General features: G+C 32.6%; 1 protein-coding gene across 1 annotated transcript in view; it reads left to right on the plus strand.

Annotated features, from left to right (window-relative positions):
* Nucleotides 1–4,306: 4,306 nt before the first annotated feature.
* LOC132717647 (uncharacterized) overlaps nt 4,307–19,830 on the plus strand; it is a 72,210-nt gene continuing 56,686 nt past the window's right edge. The window contains exons 1-5 of the mRNA XM_060701165.1: nt 4,307–4,453; nt 12,368–12,484; nt 13,966–14,072; nt 15,854–16,045; nt 17,865–19,017. Of these exons, the coding sequence (XP_060557148.1) occupies nt 13,992–14,072; nt 15,854–16,045; nt 17,865–19,017 (1,426 nt within the window). The 5' untranslated portion in view covers nt 4,307–4,453; nt 12,368–12,484; nt 13,966–13,991. The remainder of the gene's footprint in view (nt 4,454–12,367; nt 12,485–13,965; nt 14,073–15,853; nt 16,046–17,864; nt 19,018–19,830) is intronic.

Raw genomic sequence — 19,830 nt, forward strand, 5'->3', positions numbered from 1 at the left:
CAGGTAGTTTTCCAAAAAAATATATATGTCATTTATGTGTAAACATTTTAGATTTTTCCCTTTAATATCACTCACTTTAAGTCTTTATGAATGATTGATGTACAGCAGTAATTAAAAAAGGTGTATCTTTATATTAATTAAGGCCAAGGCTGTTAATTTACTACCAAAGCAAGAAAATGTTAAATAACCAGCATAATTGTAAGTCGATACCACTGTGTAGCTGGTTATGTGATTGTTGTGTCACTAATTTCTATAGTACAATTTGACCAGAATAGCTGGTTATGAGATTCAGTTGTAACACAGTGTCACTGGTTATGTGATACAGTTGTAACACATCATCACTGGTTACATGATACAGTTGTAACACAGTGTCACTGGTTACGTGATACAGTTGTAACACAGTGTAGCTGGTTTTGTTATACATTTGCAACATGGTGTGACTGGTTACGTGATACAGTAAGAACACTGTGACTGGTTATGTGATACAGTTGAAACACTGAAGGACCGGTTATGTGATACAGTTGGAACACTGTGTGGCTGGTTATGTGATACAGTTGGAACACTGTCTGGCTGATTATGTGATACAGTTGGAATAGGCCTACTGTCCAGCTGGTTATGTGATACTGTTGGAACACTGTGGCTGGTTATGTGATACAGTTGGAATAGGCCTACTGTCCAGCTGGTTATGTGATATAGTTGGAACACAGTGGCTGGTTATGTGATACAGTTGGAACACAGTGACTGGTTATGTGATACAGTTGGACCACAGTGACTCACATGTTATGTGATTCAGTTGGAACACTTTGTGACTGGTTATGTGATTCAATGGGACTTTTGTGTGGCTGGTTATGCAGTTCATTTGCAATACCATGAAGTTTTAAATCAAGGGTTTGAAACTTTAATTATTATCCAGCCCCACTACTACAATAACAAGTTAATTTATCTTTCTGATGAACCACCTCTTAAAAAAGGTCCTTGATGCTCTTTGTAATTCCATGTTAGTGGCTTGGTTAATTCTTATGAAATGAAGAGTTAGTGTTGGCCTCCAAAATAAAGTAAAACTCACAATATTTGCTGCATACATATACACATGTGCACACTTAAAGAGCAGTTAGGGTTTGATTTGGAATATCATAGCTAAAATGCATTTAAAACCAGACAGTAACTTCAGCAAAACTGTACAAGTCGGGTGACATTTAAGATCTTAAAACACTCCATATTTCTTCAGTCTCAATAAATTAAAAAATACCTTTAACATCAATTTATAGAGAAGGCAGTCTGTACTAGTTTTTAAAAGTGCAAATACAATGTATTATATGTTGAGAATATTTAACCTAATTTGTGGAGAAAAGACAGCAATCTTTCCACTTGGCTGACAAAAAGCTGATTAATACATATATAAATATACATATTACATACTTATATATAAACATGTTGTTATAATGTTTTCATTTGGATTTATGATAAAGTTAGATAATGTAACAATTACATTTAAATCTTAAATAATCATTTAGGTATAATGGGTGACCACTTTGAGATAAAATTTATTATTATTATATTATTGTAAAGTGTTGATTTCTGATTAGCAAATAAACTAGATATTATGTCATCATATATATAGTGATACAAATCAGCCTACTAGCCTATATGATACAGGGGGGACAGTTTTTAATTTCCTTTATTTTAGATTGATATTCTTCAAAGCCTACAGTTTCAAAACTTAAACTTTACAGTATATTCTTTTCACTTGTCTGAAATACAAAGATGGGAAAATCGAAAATGATGTCCAATATGGCCGACTTATTACAAATTACATTTTCCAGGTTTTCAAATGATACAGTCATAGTTACATTCTATATAACATGCTTCAATCATTTACAGACAAAGCAAGTAGGCCTGAGGTTCATGGACCTGAGCAGATATTTTAGATCTCTAAATTGTTGTTAAATTATCATCATCAAATATGTAACCTTTTGAGAATTGTCTGATCACAATGTAAATTATGAGAAAATGGTATATGTTATTTCTGTATATAAACATTGATTAAGTAAATAATTGTACTACAATGTACTATTTCCTCATGCTAATATTTGTATTAACTTATGACTTGGCATATTTGGAAAACTTTTGACCATTTCTTGACTTTAAAGATTTTATATAAATTTCATAATTGTTCTGGATAAGCAAATCAATCTTTAGAATTAGGAACCACTGTGAATACAAGCTTCTTTCAAACACATGCTACTTGTAGTATGTAATAGCATACATACTTTACCCCATCTTTACTAATGACTTTGACTGTGAACTTTGAGAGTATAAATACCAGCAGGACCATGCAGCATTTTGTATGAAAAAACTTTCATGCTGGATTATGACTGGTAAAGTGGCGGCTTTATTCCATTTCTGGCTTGTGCTTGAAGTAATTATAATATTGAGAAATACACTTGTGACTTTCCTCAACCATAAAAGCATGTTAGTACCACTATGACTATACAAGACTTGATGCTTGCTGTCCGAACAAGTATCTTAATACTGTCCACATATACATGACTGTTTAATGTTTGCCATGTAAGATAATGTTTTGAAAAGAGGTGTGTAACCTGAAAGTTCATATTTTCTGCTGTAAAGTTTGACCTATTGTAATTGCTGGTCAATGGCCACTTTATGGTTAGATTATGGGCAATGAAACGTAATGTCTTAAATCTTTATTAAAATAAATCTTGATTTAGTATTTAAAAATCAAAGCAATATAACACATTTGAATCTCATTTTGCATTTTTAGCTCGACTATACGAAGTATATGGAGAGCTGTCCTACTCGCCCCGGCGTCGGCGTCGGCGTCCGCGTCCAGATTTTAGATTAAAGTTTTGGTGCAGTAAAATATTTTTCACTATAACTTTGTCATTTCTTAAGGTATCAACTTCAAACTTCAAATGTATGTTCTTTATCATCAACCCCATCTTATGTGACAAGGTTCATAACTCTAGCACCAATATTTTCAGATTTATCTCCCCTTGAACTTAGAATTTTCCTTAAAAAATACTATTTTTTACTGTTACTTCTTTATTTCTTAAGGGATCAACCTCATACTTCAAATATATGTACCTTATCATCATCCCCATCTTATGTGACAAGGTTCATAACTCTAGCACCAATATTTTCAGATTTATCTCCCCTTGAACTTAGAATTTTCCTTAAAAAATACTATTTTTCACTGTTACTTCTTTATTTCTTAAGGGATCAACCTCATACTTCAAATATATGTACCTTATCATCATCCCATCTTATGTGACAAGGTTCATAACTCTAGCACCAATATTTTCAGATTTATCTCCCCTTGAACTTAGAATTTTCCTCAAAAAGTACTATTTCTTACTGTTTCTTCTTTATTTCTTAAGGGATCAACCTCATACTTCAAATATATTTACGTTATCATCATCCCCATCTTATGTGACAAGGTTCATAACTCTAGCACCAATATATTCAGATTTATCTCCCTTTGAACTTAGAGTTTTCCATAAAAAATATTTTTTTTACTGTAACTTATTTATTTCTAAAGGGATCAACTTCATACTTCAAATATATTTACGTTATCATCATCCACATCTTATGTGACAAGGTTCATAACTCTAGCACCAATATTGCAAGAATTATCTCCCCATAAACTTAGATTATTTTACTAGAAAAAAGTTATTTTTTATTATAACTTTTTTATTTTTAAAGGTATCTACCTCAAACTTACAATACTTATTCCTTATCATCAATTACATTTAATGTGACAATGTTCATTACTCTTGAAGCAATATTTACACATTTATCTCTCTTTGAACTTAGGATTTTCTTAAAGAAATATAAAAACTTCTTTACTTTTTAAGGTATCTACTTCAAACTTCAAATATATATTTCTTATCATTACACAAATGTTGTTTGACAAGGTCCATAACTCTAGCATGACTATTTCTAGAATTATTCCCCTTGATCATGGAATTTATGTTAACAAATATTATTTTTTTAATTATAACTTAATACATAATTATACATAATTGATTTTTCTTTCATAGTTTTGTCCTCCTTACTGCATCCAGTATTTGATTAGTCGAGCTTCGCTGTCTCTTGTGACAGCTCTTGTTTTCTATTAAAGGTATCATTTCTTATTTATTTACCTGATATTGTATAAACATATTATGCTCGATTCAATCTAGATCTGTAGATAATCATTGACTCACATTGAAAAGATTGCATGATTAAATTTACAAACTTTATGTCATACTTCAATAGATGACCTGAATACACCCCTGAATATTTCTTTTCAGGATTTTCCATTGAGATATGATATATTGTAAATAAACATTGTAGTAAGTTTAAATTGCTGTACATTTAATCACAGCGTAATATAAGTCTTACAGCATAATCCTAGGTATTACTCTTATTTTGGATTAAACCTTATATTAAGGTATGAAATTTTGTTGAAATTTATACAAGATTATTAGATTAATGTAATAATTCTAAACACCTGTTATAATTAAAGAACTGTTTTTTAATAAGACTTTGTAGTAAATTGTAAACGAAAGGTTAAAATGTGTTAGTGATGATTAAGTATTTTGTATGTATTAAAAATAGCTACCTTTCATTTGAATTTTAATAACATGAAAAGAAAGATGTATACATGTAGACTTTAACTAGTTTGTGAAATCAGCATTAAGATTACACTAAAAAATTACAGTTTTACGTTTATGGTTTTTGTTGAATTGCACAGCTTTAAATAAAAGCGTCAATTACTTGCTTTGACCTTGACCCTGTTGAAACTCTTTTGACTTTGCTATAATTTTCCTTTTAGTAAGGAATTATGATATGAAATGCTAAACAGATAGCCAGCTGGCGCAACTGATACAACCCATGCGACCATGCAATGCAGACCAAGATCAGCCAGTACATTTGACTGCAGTCTGATCATGGTCTGCAAGTGTTTACTATTCGGTCAATACATATTTAAAATATGAAACTTTCCCTTGATGGTGAATGGTTTTGTCCAAATTGAAAGATGGAAGAGTTCATTTATGATATTTAGGAGGAGAAATTAAGGGTTTACGTCATAACAATGGATATTCAAATTGGTGTGGTTCTATATACAAAGGTGTTCTGAGCGCCTTCGTTGATTGGTCACTATGTGGGTACAATTGAAAATTGAATTAAAAGCATATATATCAAATATTAAAACATATTTCAAATAAAAAATACTGCAGTTTACATTGTTTTGACGAGGTCGGAGGGTTGTAGAGTGGGTAAAATGGGGTGGGGTAGTGACCAATCCAATCAACGCGCTGAATGCCTGTGGTTCTATATTGTTGGCATAATGGCCAGCAAGCTTTTTAAATTTTCTTGCATTTAAAATACTGATTCACATTTCCCACAAAATTTGCAACTTTTATTTATAACATTGTTGAAGATTTCGAGCACATCTAAGTCATATTTACATAGAAGAGATAGCTCTAATTTATTGCCCACATTTATAAAAACAGCGAAAGAAATGATCAACATTAAAGTTAAAGTTTAAAAAAAATATAGAGTAGGAAAATTCTTTGAAGTTCTGTTTGAAACACAAAAATCATCACTTACATTTATATAATGCATAAATGTTTAATATATAAATGTATATAAATGTTATATAATATATAATGTAATTATGTAATTGTCTTCAACAACAAACAGATTTGATAAAAAAATCATTTGACTCTATCCACACCTTACTTAACTTAAGGTTATGTTTTATGCTTGGAAATTGAGAGAAACCTTAATTTAACTTTACATGATACGAAATGGCCTGCTGCTGGCCCCGAGTTTGATTCAGAAAGTTCATGTGATAAAGCTATGTAAGCTTATTGTAGCTAGGGTAGTGTAAGGTTGTTGGCCATTAACTTTGATACCAGCACATGCCTAAAATTACGTACCTTTGGTGATCAGCTATGTTTGTCCAGTATATACAAAATGTAATTGCAATTTGACCCTTTAAAGAGTTGATGTGAGTTGAATAAAGATATTAACAACAAGAAAATGAAAGGCATTTTGATGATACGGTTAACAAATGAAACAACCCAAGTTTGATTATTATCATGCAGGTTTCGGATTGTCTTCTTCAACAAATTTTTACATTTCAATGATTGCGATGATAGATCTTATCATGCATAATTAATATGATAATTGATTTCCTTAATGAATATGATAGATCCATGGCATGATCATCATAATTTCCATAATTATACATGTAATGACCATGCAGAGATTTGAGGTATTGATATGCTTTAATGAAAAAATTCTGATTGAATCGAGAAGAAAAATGTATACACAGTCTTGTTACTTTTCTCTTATAAATTATTGACCACAAGTATGTGGGCTAACATAAAATCATTTATCTGAAGGAGAAAGGGTGTGAATGAATACAAATTGTCAATTTATACCCTATCAGTGAAATAGGGCAAACTTTTATCCGGCCTGCCGTATTGTTAATTTGCATGTAAATATTTGTCTAATTCTGACTACATGTACATGTACATTCCTCAGATTCTACATTTAACATTTTTCTTTTTTTACTTTTAGCTATAAAGATTTTGAGCAATTTAATTCAAAAGGATTATTTTGGCAGATTTCTACAATTTTATCATTATTTCTTTTGTATATCATCTTTGAACAGAATTGTTTGAATACTGTCTCAAGTTTCTCACTTTGAATATGAAACTTAAATGATGTATGATTTATCATTCAATTTGTACCTGACATTATGGTATATTATGTCAATAAATGAAAGATGACCTGTGTAATAAAAGGCAGTAAAAGGCTACCTGATAGGGTCAAATTTGAGATAAATAACCTCTATTAAGGGTAGTATTTCAAAAAAGTTGTAAATAAGTAATTGCTGGTACTAATGTGTTAATTTCAATGGGAAGCATTTCAAAAACTAGTCAATATTTATACTGGTTCTTCTTATTATATTTGTGTACTAAGATAACACTTGTCATCAAACTAGAGTTTCAAAAGAAAGAGATATAAATAGTGGTGCCAGTGATTTTTATTTGTTTGGGTCGTCAGACCAAACAAATATGGTAGCGAAATTTCAGAGTCTAATGCTGTTAATTGCAAATGCCGAAAGTAGTCCAATTTTTTGAAGCGGTTACTTCCCTTTATATGTACACTAACGCCGAAAAATTCGGGGGAGATCACTGCGTAAAGATGGTCAAAGACAAGCACATTAATTTTCAAGCAAAATAATTCCCGAATGGTCGAAGATTTCTAATATTGTTTTATTGTATTTTCTGATCGAAAAATAAGTAAATACAAAGCGGATATTCAATCTCTGACACAGAAGTTTACGACAAACCTAACAACAAATAGTTCTCAAAACAGCTTAAAACTAGCGATTTAAAAGAAAGAAATATTTTTATTTTGTTACAAGTATCCAACAAATTACAACGCTTTCAAAGTTTAAAAATAGCGTTGGCTTATAGAATTGTCAATAAATGCACAATCACAAATTACGCGGATGAATATGATTTTATCAATGAAAATACTATTTTTAGCGATGTCGATTACCGAATACTACACAACCGAGTAGTGGAATATATAGATTCTACATGTCGGACTGTTTGGGCGAGAAGATTTTCGCCAAATTATCTACTTCAATTTTAAACAACAATGAATAAATGATATTTTGATGCAACTCTAGAACTTAATGCAGAATTCCGTATGTATCAAACTCTGGTGCCTTGCAAAATGAATTATAATACATAAAAATAAACTTATACAAGGAAATACATACAGTACGATTTAGATTGCAAAGATCAGAAAATACCACAGAACTTGCAGCCCTTTGATTCTTTATAAATATACATCCTTATAGTAAGCTCCAGGATTATTTACATCTGTGTTAAACAACAGTTTAAAGTCGTTACAAGCCCTAATTTAGAATAATATGGTTTTCTTCAGGCCGTTCACCGTGGCTGAAGGGTTTTCGCACTCGCTTAGGAAGCGAGAGGTCTGGAATTCAAATCCCAGTAAAGGCAACTCATTTTTTTTCAAATTGTTTAAGTCAAATAAACATTGGATTGAATATCAGCGTTGCAATTAGTCTTATAGCCAATTTACTACAATTAAAACGCTAGAAAGCATTGGTGGCACTATACATATAATCTCACAACATGTACCTTTCTTACATTCTGAGACCCAAACAAATTCAGCGCCTTCTGTGCTTTGATTTCAAAAGGCCAGTGCCATAATTGTGGCTTTCAAGCTTGTTATAATAGACATAAGAACAGAATTATCAATATACATGTACCAGTTCATATTTTCCTTCTTTTCATTTCACCTGAATGACACCACTCAAGGTGAAAATCCTTCAAGAGATGTTTTAGCTAGCTCGGACGTCTCAGGTCATTTGTTCTTTGCTGTGGTGCACCACCATGACTGATAACATGCTTTGTTTTATTCTTGAGATATCAAGGGGTCTTCTTTTACAGTAAAGCTTATTATTGTCACAGGTTGAGAAAAATGTGCAGCCTGACTGGGACTCAAACCCGGGACCTTCGGAATACTGTACCGCGGCTCTACCAACTGAGCTATCCAGCCGCTTACATAATCTTCTTCCCTCATGGGGTCTTCTTTTACAGTAAAGTTATTGTCACAGGTTGAGAAAAATGTGCAGCCTGACCGGGACTTGACCCCGGTACCTTTGGAATACCATACTGCGGCTCTACCGACTGACCTATCCGACCGCTTGCACATCCTCTCCCCTCAGTGGGTCTTCTTTTACAGTAAAGCTATTGTCACAGGGTGAGAAAAATGTGCAGCACTACCAGGACTCAAACCCGGGACCCTTGGAATATCGACCGATTGAGCTACCCGGCTGCTTACACACCTTCTCCCCTAAATAGTGAACAGTTCTGAACCGTAACACTATTACTTCTTAACTGAGTGTCTTATAACAATGTTCGTATGTGTGACTCTAAATATAAATCCTAGCTACTACCAGAAGACAAGATTATCTATACATTATGTGTGTATTCGGTATCTTGTGGTTTTAAATTTGTTGAAATTTTCATAATTTCTATATACAGTGAAATGATATTGTGGATGTAGTTTTCCTAAAAATACACACAGTATATATAAATCATCCTTTTCAATTATGAAATGTTTAATTAAGGTGGTAGCACAATTGACAATATATTGTAGTGGAGGCTTGCCCTGACCTTGCTGTCAGGGACGTGTCAATTATTTGTCAGCTCAGTTGTTACACTGGACAACCTTACATTGTATCATGTCACAGCGATTAAATAGTCCCGGTTCTGATGTTAATACATATTTAATTACTATCAAATACCATAAAAAAAATAACAAGACTGTGCATTTTGTACTCAATGTAGGGTCACAAAGGTTGTCTATGTTGTTTTTACCATGCTTTTAGAGATAAAAAGAAAAAAAAAAAATCTTGAGGAAGTTTGTTTAATTTGTTTTTGCATTAATTTTCAAAGTTGCTGATAAAGGTGAAGATAACTTTATTACCAATGGCCTCGATATTTATTACATCCTTGAGGTCAAAGGTCAGTCTCTGATAACAACCGGGATAAGATAATTGTCGTCTTTAATTTCCCTTTCTATATATGGGTATCTTTATAGCAGGTGAGTCATTTAATCTGCAAGTAAGGATAGCTTTCAGCAAAACGGTTATATTATACCATATAATAAGGGTTAAAGATGCTGTTTAAAGTGTAATTTCAGTATTAAGTTGCAATCCAGTCTGAATAAAAGTGATACTTACTAGTCAATGAGAATCATAAGGATAACCTGAGTAATTTCCATAAGAAAGGGTAATAACAGGTTGTTAAAATGATTAAGAAAGGTTATATTGCAAACTATAGCAGTGACCACCTATGGTGTGTTACTATATACATGTGTAAACGCTATGTTTCATTTGGTGTGCTCTCAATGACCAAGAGGTTCAAGGCTGCTCAATCTGAAATTCTGGCATTGTAGCTTCAAAATGAGTCCGGCATTGTGGGAGTTTGAATACTTACATGATTGTGAGATAGCTCTCCGTCAGGTACCGGAATGTTGGTGATTCTAACCAGTTGCTGAGCTTGTAACTGAAGCAATACTGCAAGGTCACCGATTACCCTAATGAGAAATGTACATATAAAATTATGTATTATACCAAACCAGAAAAATATCAAGATTATAATTGTAAATAATGCTGAAAAGGTCAAAGAACTTTCAGCAAAATAAGGTGTAATATACACATAGGGCATATCTATATCAGATTAGTTACAAATGCCTTTGTAAAGTAACTTTAAGAGCATTTTATTGCAGATACAAGTAGCATTATATTATTGTTGTAAAAAAAAAGAGCAGTAAAGGTAAACATTGTTATAGATAACTTATCAACGATGAGACAATTGGTGTATAGATATACTTCATAAATAATAATGTATCAGTATCTATGGTTGATAGTTTTGTATCTTCATGTATGTATTATGTCTATATATATATATATATATAGTGGCTATATTAGGTATTGTGTATTGTAATTGATTGTTTTATACTGTCACCCCTTAAGGTAATTCACAAATATATGCGAAAAAAAATTGTGAATAGATTATACCACTCTTATGTGGCTTAAGGGTCCAGGGCAAGGGTGTGCTTTTTTCTCATCTTTAGATATCATATGAATAATTTAACATTCTTGTTAAACATTGATGACATGGATTTGTTTTAAGTGAATTTCTGTAAATTTTGATGTCATATTTTGATAGGTTTGTTCCCCCACATAAAATTATAAATTCTTGGTTTTTGGATGAGTAGGCTTATTTCACATTTTTTGTATAATTTGAAATTTAGCTGATGTGGTTTGTAATTCAATGGAATTATTGAAGTGTGCAAATGTAATGGTATTATATGTAGCATTTTAAATACTTATATATATATTGCTTAATACAGAATTGTTGGATTTAGTGTTTTTATTGAGGGGGAGTATAATAATAATGATAATATTGTTATGAGGTGAGTAGTTGCTCATACATCTGAACTTTTTTCGATCATCAAGAGGGAGATTTTTCTTCAATAAGAGGGAGATTTTAGAATTTGCAATTTGCAAGAAAGTTGTGTCATCAAAAAGAGGGAGATTTCTTTAATTTGTGAAAATACGCCTTATTTTAAGAAAAATCTTTCAAAATATGGATGCTCCCAGCTTAAAGTGCGAGAGTTCACATGTATGGTTGCTCTTTCATGGCCAAGATTTCCACAGACCTATATATATACCTATTTATTGGTTTTATTTCTACTCAAACAACATAAGTATTTTCATATTTAAATCTCATTAAACCCTTGTTTATTGTAGCATGCTTGTATAGACCTAACTTTGATAAAAAAGGGTCAACAGTTTATACTAAATTTTCTTAGATTAGTTTGTTTTTACAGAGTATCAAATATTAGAAACATTGGCTAAGGCTTGTAAACTGATGAAAGTTGATACTTTGTTTGTTTTTGTTTGAGTTAAATATCACAGTGACACTGTTAAGGTCATGCAGCAACTTTGCATCTTTACTGGTGTCAGGTGCTAAGTCAGTACATTATTTCAAGCACATTAGTGGGCACCTGAGTAGAACCACCCACCTTCCGTAAGCTACATGGATAACTTCCTCACATGAAATTATTAAAAGTCCCTAACAAGATTTGGACCCGCAGCAGTGAATGGCAAGTGATTTGAAGTCAGTGTCCTAAGTTGATACAACTTCTTTTCCTATTTATCTTGATAATGAACATAAGATGTGAACGTGCCCACTGAACAGTGGAGTCAGCACCCTATATGGCTTATTGGAGTCAAATTGACACCCATGTGTGCTTAAGTTGCATAGAGGCAAGCACCTTAAAAACTAGGTCAAAACTTGTACCTATTCTCACAAAGATTTAAACTTTACACCTGAGATGGGTTCTTTGCTTATTGATTGCATCAACCTCATATACAGTAAATTCAACTTATAAAGTTAAATCACTTACATATATTAACGATGTATATAACTGTGCTTTGCAATGTCTGAATTTGTGCCAGTCAGATAAATAAATGTTGCGAATACAACGAATATAAAATTCGGTCGTCCCGATTATCTATAAGCAGAGTTTACTGTACTCTCATATATCATCTTTAAATTTATCTTTGTTACCTTAAACAAAATTTTTATGTTATTTATATAATCTCCAATTACTTCCGTCTAGCCGAATGACTGAGATAATGCAATATAGTGCATTTCAGCATACATTCAGCATTACTGTTATTGTGTTAATCTATATGTCCTATCAAAATCTATAAACTGTTTTCATATTTTAGGTTTTGACAGCTGTTACACAATGGACATACAGTGAGATAGTGTGCTGAGGACTGTTATTGTTTTTGATATGGCCATCACTGACAGCTTCAACTTCATGTATTGATTTATCAACTCAGGTATGTCAAGTTTTTTTCTCTGTATTTGCAAGAAAATTTAAAGCTATTTCTTAATATTCTGTTCGCAATATGTGTTTTTATTATCTTAAACATATTGTTAGGTTTTGAGTTTTAGGCTTAAATGACTTTATTTTCTTAACTGACACAAATTTCAGTTTTTACTGGTTAGGTGAAGGTCACCCTAGGAGCTTCACTGTGCATTGTTTTATGTATAAGTTGGCTGTTAATCAAGGGTAAAACTACGCACCCTGTTGAATTTTTAGCTTAAGATTTGTTTGTAATATTTTAAGAATTAATAACATGGATAACATTTTCAAATACATGTAACATAAATTATATCATTCATATGGAGTGCTTTCTTTTTTTACAGTAATAACATATTTATATACCAAAATTCATGCATAAATATGTTTACACATGAACCGCCTCAGTGGTCGAGGGGTTAGAGTTGATGACTTCTAATCAAGTTACCTCTCTGGCGTGGGTTCGATCCCGAGGAGATGCTTTGGTAGTTTAGCGTGGAGGAAGGTAGTCTAGTACTGGTGTAACTCTCCAGGAACGATGGTTAGGAAACTACCTGCCTGTATGACTGAAATACTGTTGGGAAAAGGCGTAAAATGAAACAAACAAACATGTTTACACAATAACTTTTCTTTCTTTTTTCTGGTTATTTAAAGACATTGTCAAACTGACATGATTAACATTGATTTTGAAAATCTTTGATGTTGCACTAAAAACATGTTAAAATGATAAATTCATCATGTGAAAGAGAGCCAGGTGATTTTCTATTGTGAAATGTTATTAATTAATTAGAATTAATTGACAAATAATAAGTGCAGGTTTGTTTTATGTAAGTATTCCAGTGAGTGCATTCATCAACAGTCAGAATATTACAGTTTAAAACCATTGGCTTGAAAGATTCTATAAATGTCAAAAATTCAAAATGATGCATAATATTTAAAAAAATGTTTTCAAGTATACTCGACATCACTAATTCTGCGTCATCACTTATTTCACGGTAATGACATATTTTCATGTGACCAGTGTTAAAATTGTCCATTAAATTTGTGTATACGTCTGAATCAATCATCATTTTCTAATTGTTCTTGTTTGTTGAAATAATAAGTTTTGAGTTACAAAGTAAATATAGTTTTAATGTTTAAAATTGAGCAATATAACATTTAGAAATTTTAACTGAAACATGAAAAAACTATAGTGTAACACCATTTACCGTGATTTTAATGATGGCATACCGTTTTGTAAATGGCCGACACATGGTCTACGTCTGGCCCATTAAAACTTATTTGACTGAATATATTGTTGTTTCCTTGTGTCATACAGCAGAAAATCCCTATATGTTACAGCTTATGACAATTTTTGTACCGTAAGTTTCATTTGTTGTTTTCTTTCTTGTTTCAAAGTGTTATGTACCGTTAACTAAGAGGAGCACAGTATATAATATAAAGGCATTATATTTTCAGGTATAAAGACATAATAAATAAAAGAAATGGCTGCTCTTACAGCACAGCAGCTATTGAAGCTGGATGATGGAGACTTTAATTCCAAGATACAAGATATGTCTGTCAAGGTAAAATTGTTAGAATTCATAGAAGCACCTAAATAGTCAATTAAAGCACTCATCAAGTGTATAGATGTTTTGCTCAAGAAAGGTAGTGCTGTTCCTTACAGGACTCAAACTCAGGACCTCTGAACCCTTAAGCACATGTCCTACCACTGGACCACTTCTTTCACTCAGAATATGTCCATTTTGGACTCTTTTCAGTGAGGCAATGCTATAAATTTAGGCGTCGACTGGATACAACAAATATCCAAATGAGTGCCTTTTTATATGCCCGAAAGAATTTCGGACATATTATGTTATACCCCCATGCGTCCGTTAGCAATTTGGTTTCCGGAGCATAACTTAAGTTCCATTTGGCCCACAATATTCAAACTTCATAGGATGATAGTCCATATTGGGTAGAAGACCCGTATTGATTTTGGGGTCATAAGGTCAAAGGTCAAGGTCACTATGACCTTAAAACTGAAAACAGTTTCCGGAGCATAACTTAAGTTCCATTTGGCCTACAGTGTTCAAACTTCATAGGATGATTGTCCATATTGGGTAGAAGACCCCTATTGATTTTAGGGTCACAAGGTCAAAGGTCAAGGTCACTATGACCTTAAAACTGAAAACAGTTTCCCAAGCATAACTTTAGTTCCATTTGGCCCACAGTGTTCAAACTTCATAGGATGATTGTCCATATTGGGTAGAAGACCCCTATTGATTTTGGGGTCACAAGGTCAAAGGTCATGGTCACTATTTCCTTAGAACTGAAAACAGTTTCAGGAGCATAACTTAAGTTCCATTTGGCCCACAGTGTTCAAATTTCATAGGATGATTGTTCATATTTGGTAGAAGACCCCTATTGATTTTTGGGTCACAAGGTCAAAGGTCAAGGCCACTATTAACTTAAAACTAAAAACAGTTTCCGGAGCATAACTTAAATTCTATGTGGCCCACAGTGTTCAAACTTCATAGGATGATTGTCCATATTGGGTAGAAGACCCCTATTGATTTTGGGGTCACAAGGTCAAAGGTCAAGGTCACTATTACTTAGAAATTGAAAACAGTTTCTTGAGCATAACTTAAGTTCCATTTAGCCCAAAATATTCAAATGTCATAGGATGATTGTCCATATTGGGTAGAAGACCCCTATTGATTTTGGGGTCACAAGGTCAAGGTCACTATTACTTTAAAACTGAAAACAGTTTTCGGAACATAACTTAAGTATCATTTGGCCTACTGTGTTTAAACTTCATAGTATGATTGTCCATATTGGGTAGAAGACCCCTAATGATTTTGGGGTCACAAGGTCAAAGGTCAAGGGCACTTTTACCTTAGAATTGAAAACAGTTTCTGGGGCATGACTTAAGTTCCATTTGGACCACAATATTGAAACTTCAAAGGAGGATTGTTATTTGAAGGAGGTAATACTTTATTTTACTCCCATGTCTTACAAATGCTTCATCTTTACTAAAAAAAAAAATCACTTTCGGGCATATAATGCTCCGCCTAGCGGTGCTCTTGTTTCAGATATTGAAATCTAATCTTTGCCCGGGCCTATAAAAAATTTTTTCTATGATTCAGAAGATGAAATTCTAAAATATGGAAAACAATTTAAATAACCAGTCTCTCAATTGTAACAGATAATTTTGGGTAGGGTCATTGGTGTATTACAAAAGCATCTTGACATAATGTATAAATTAAACCAACAGAATCTGGCATAATTGTGTTAAATCTTTTGAAGAATTTGAAAGGTAATTTTGTTTTTGTTATCAATCTTTATTTTAATTATTTTATTGTAGAACCTTATAGACACAATCAGTGTGTTACAGAAGGAGATGAGCAGAGAGCAAGAGAATTTTAATGCTCTCAGTGCCGAGCAAGGTTCACTGAAGAAGAATTCTGGACAATATAAGTCCATCACCAAAGATATGACAGCTTCGCAGACCAGACTTACTCTACTCATGGACAGAAGCATGAAGTGTTTCTCCCAGGTACAATCTCTGATTTTGTTCTTACAAGATTTTATTTTTCTAGTTCAAAGTAATCACTGAAAATGATTGTTGATGTTCTCACTTCTGTTGGTACATGTACTAATCTTGACTCTTTCAGTTGTGTGGTTGGTTAGGTTTTGCTCACATATCGCCTGCTCCTGGTGTATGCATGCTCTAAGTAGGCTAATACAGTTTGAAATTCACCATAATTAGTACCTCAACATTGTCTTTATTATTCAAGACCTGTTGAAGTATACAAGTATAAAAATAAGTTCCCTATAATCTGTGACATATTGGGGAAGTGAGCTTAATTTTGTGTAAAATACAGATATTAGTACCAAGCTCAAGCTGTGACATACCTTAAAGGCAATGTATTTATTTGTTTGATTCATCCAGTTAAAATTAGGAGCAAACTAAGGGTTTAATGCTACCCTGTCCTTCCTTAGACATGCAATTCTTAAAATTCTGGATTTTACCATATTGAATTTGCTGAAGGTGTTGCTATGGGACATTGACAATACATTGCATTAACTACCTGGTACCGATATCCCTGATAAGGTTCTGTCAAACCAAGTCTGAAACAGTTTTACTTTAAAAGTGTTGGACAACTTTCTGGGTTTCTGAATTTGATTTTTTTTAACCCAACCATTATTAAGTACAGAAAAGAAAATTTAAGGAATTTGCTAGCTGGTGCATGGTGTCATTATGAAATACCAAAAAGTAATTGACATAAAGTAATGTCTTTGACCTAGTTTTTATGATTCTTAAACTTTTCCCGTACATATATTTAGTTATTTTTAGTTACAAATTGTTAAAATAAAAGGACATACATGCATAATTTTTTCACATTAAATGCTGTATGTACACAATGTAGCCATGTTTCTTGACCTATTGTTGAATAACATGTAATATGAACAATGTACAAACATTAGAATTATTGTTACAACTTACAACTTTTTTGCTACCAAAACTCATGATTCATGAATATTATGATGTACATTATTGTTAGGACATCCCTGGATTTCATGTATCATATATAACAAGGTTTTACTATGTTTTATAATAAATGATAGTGGAAATTGCCTCCCTTGAAATATTGTGACTATTAATTCAGATAATAAATCTTAGTCAGATTAAAGCCTCCCATGTCATAGGTTGATTTAATTATAAACAAAGTATTTATGGGAAAATAGGTTTACTTTTTTAGGAATTATTATTAGGATTAGTTGTGTTATTTAAATTAAAAATAAAATATTATAACCATTATATTAACAATTCTTTCATTTTGAACAAATCCTTAAATGTCCTAAATATTTTCTGTTTTCTTATAAACATACTTGATTAATTAATAAATTAATTTCTTTTATGATACTATTAGTGTGTATAATATATTGCAGTTAAATGATTCATCTTCCCATTATTAATGGTTTGGATGTATAGGACGTTACGGTCATGACTTAGGAACACTTTTCTTATCTTAGATTTTTGTGATCCATTATGACATTATGAACTCAGTTCTCTTTTTTAGTGGGTTGGAGTGGGGGTGGATGAGGGAGGGGCAGGTGGGGGTTTATACCAGGAGATATCCAGCACAGTGATATTGGTAGAATGCATTTCTAACTGGACCTTCTTGCACCTGGGTTGCACCTGGAAGTTACTTGTAGGCTTTCTTTCTTTATATGTAAAAGCTGTCAAAAAAGATAAGCAAATAAAATTAAATCTGTAAATGTGATTATGTATGTCACTATAGCATAAAAAGATGTTTCCTCTTACTTGCTTGTTTCATGTTAATTTACACAATTTTACATTTAAATTTCAGCAAGGAAATCAGCAGAGTAGAGCTGCTGTTGAACGTAGGAACTCTTTTCAGGGGTCACAGTCTCAAGGAAATGTGCAAAATAGAGCTTCAGAACCAGTCAAAGCTACTGCAGTAACACAGTCTACTGCAGACAGGAAGTCTATGACATCTGCGGATGTGTCTAAAAAGCGAACTGATAATGGAACTAGTAACAGAACATCTATTCAAGTGCAATCTCTCAGCTCTAACAGTCCAGTGTTAAGAAGCAAAGCAATTGATATTAATGGATCAAGCAATATAAATGGAGATTCAAATGGAAATGGGCAGAAGCATAATGCATCTGTGTCAAATTCAGTTGTCTCCCTTGGACCAATGTCTGAACAAAGAAATAAATACATGTCCAAAAGTACAGACAATATATTTAAGAAGCCTTCTGAAACTGCATCTCAAAAACCAGAAGTTGTTAAGGGAAAAGTATCCTCAAAACCTGTGACTAAAGTAGTAATGAATGCTGATAAACAGATGTTGGATTTAGATTCTTTTACTGAAAGAAAGAACATGTTAGATGAATTGAAAAAGTTCGATAAAACATTGAAACCAAGTGCTACCAGAACACATACAGAAAAGGTCACAGAGGTCAAAGTCAACATAGCCAAAAGCGGTGAAAAGAGATCAAGTGCTGATATTGAGCCAAAGGGACCTGTGACACCAATGGAGAAAAAAGTAAATCTTCTTGGTGATATAAAACTAGGAAAGAAGCCATCTGAACTTAAACAAACAAAAGTTCCAAAAAGTGAACAAAATGGCAATAACTATGATACAGTAATTAAAGCAGTTGATAACTCTAAAACTGATAATAAATTTGATTCTCAAGTGAAACAGTTTGACAATCTGTTAAAAGATTCTGAGAGTGATAAATCTGAAAGTTCTGAAGATTCACCAAGGGAGACAATTGTACCATCAGTAAAGAAGCAGACGGCAAATATCTCGGTATCAGGGGAGGTCACTCTAGATGAAGTAAGGGGGAGTACTCCAGTGGAAGAAGCTAGTGATGATAGTTTGAGCCAATCATCAGGTGTGTCAGAGGAAGATGATAAATTTGTCACAGAATTCCATTTTTCTGGAAGTCAGATTAAGGCAACATCAGCACAAGCAGCAATTCCAAAGAAGCAAGGTTAGTTACTTGATTTATTTGAAACAAATACTCATGTCACTTATTAGCTAGACTATTTGAAGAATATGAAGAGCTATTGTACTCACCCAGGCTTTGGTTATGGCATTGGCATCTAATGCAAACTTTAATTAAGTTTTCATGTGGTATTTCCAAAACTACTGCAGTGGATAGGTTGAAACTTCACACACTTATTTGGGAGCATTTAAAAGTATAAGCATGAATTTTGACAGAATTATGGCTCTTTTTGAACACAGAAACATTATCCAGGCTCTTGTTTTACTACCAAGCACTGAGAATAGTCGAGCACGCTGTCTTATGGACAGCTCTTGTTTTATAGAAGTGGAACAGCACTGAATTATATTTTTGTTATAATTTTTTAATAAAAAGTAATTCATGTTCCACTACAAAAAGAAACGAAAGTTATATGTGACATGGCTTGTATGATTCAATCCCTCAATTTCTCAGGTTACCCAGCTTATTATATTTGTACATACTTCAACAATTTTGTAGTCAATTTGACTATCTGTATTAGAAACAATCAAATAGTTATAGACCTAAATTGGCTAATAATAAAATGTTGAGTTCTGGAAAAAGGAATGAGACAGATGTGCCAGTTTATTGGATATTCAAGCTAAAAATATTTCATTTGATTACACCCTTACAAAGTCAAACACCAACCAAACCCCTTTAAGCTCAAGATATATATCTGAAAATGTTATCTTGAGCTTCAATGCAAAAATTAAAATATATTTTACTCAGTTGTTGAAGGTTTGACTTATCAATGCAGGTTATAATAATAATGGTGTTTATTGA

Source organism: Ruditapes philippinarum, unplaced genomic scaffold (assembly GCF_026571515.1).
Source record: "Ruditapes philippinarum isolate M1 unplaced genomic scaffold, ASM2657151v2 ctg282_1_1_1_1, whole genome shotgun sequence".
Taxonomy (NCBI): Eukaryota; Metazoa; Mollusca; class Bivalvia; order Venerida; family Veneridae; genus Ruditapes; species Ruditapes philippinarum.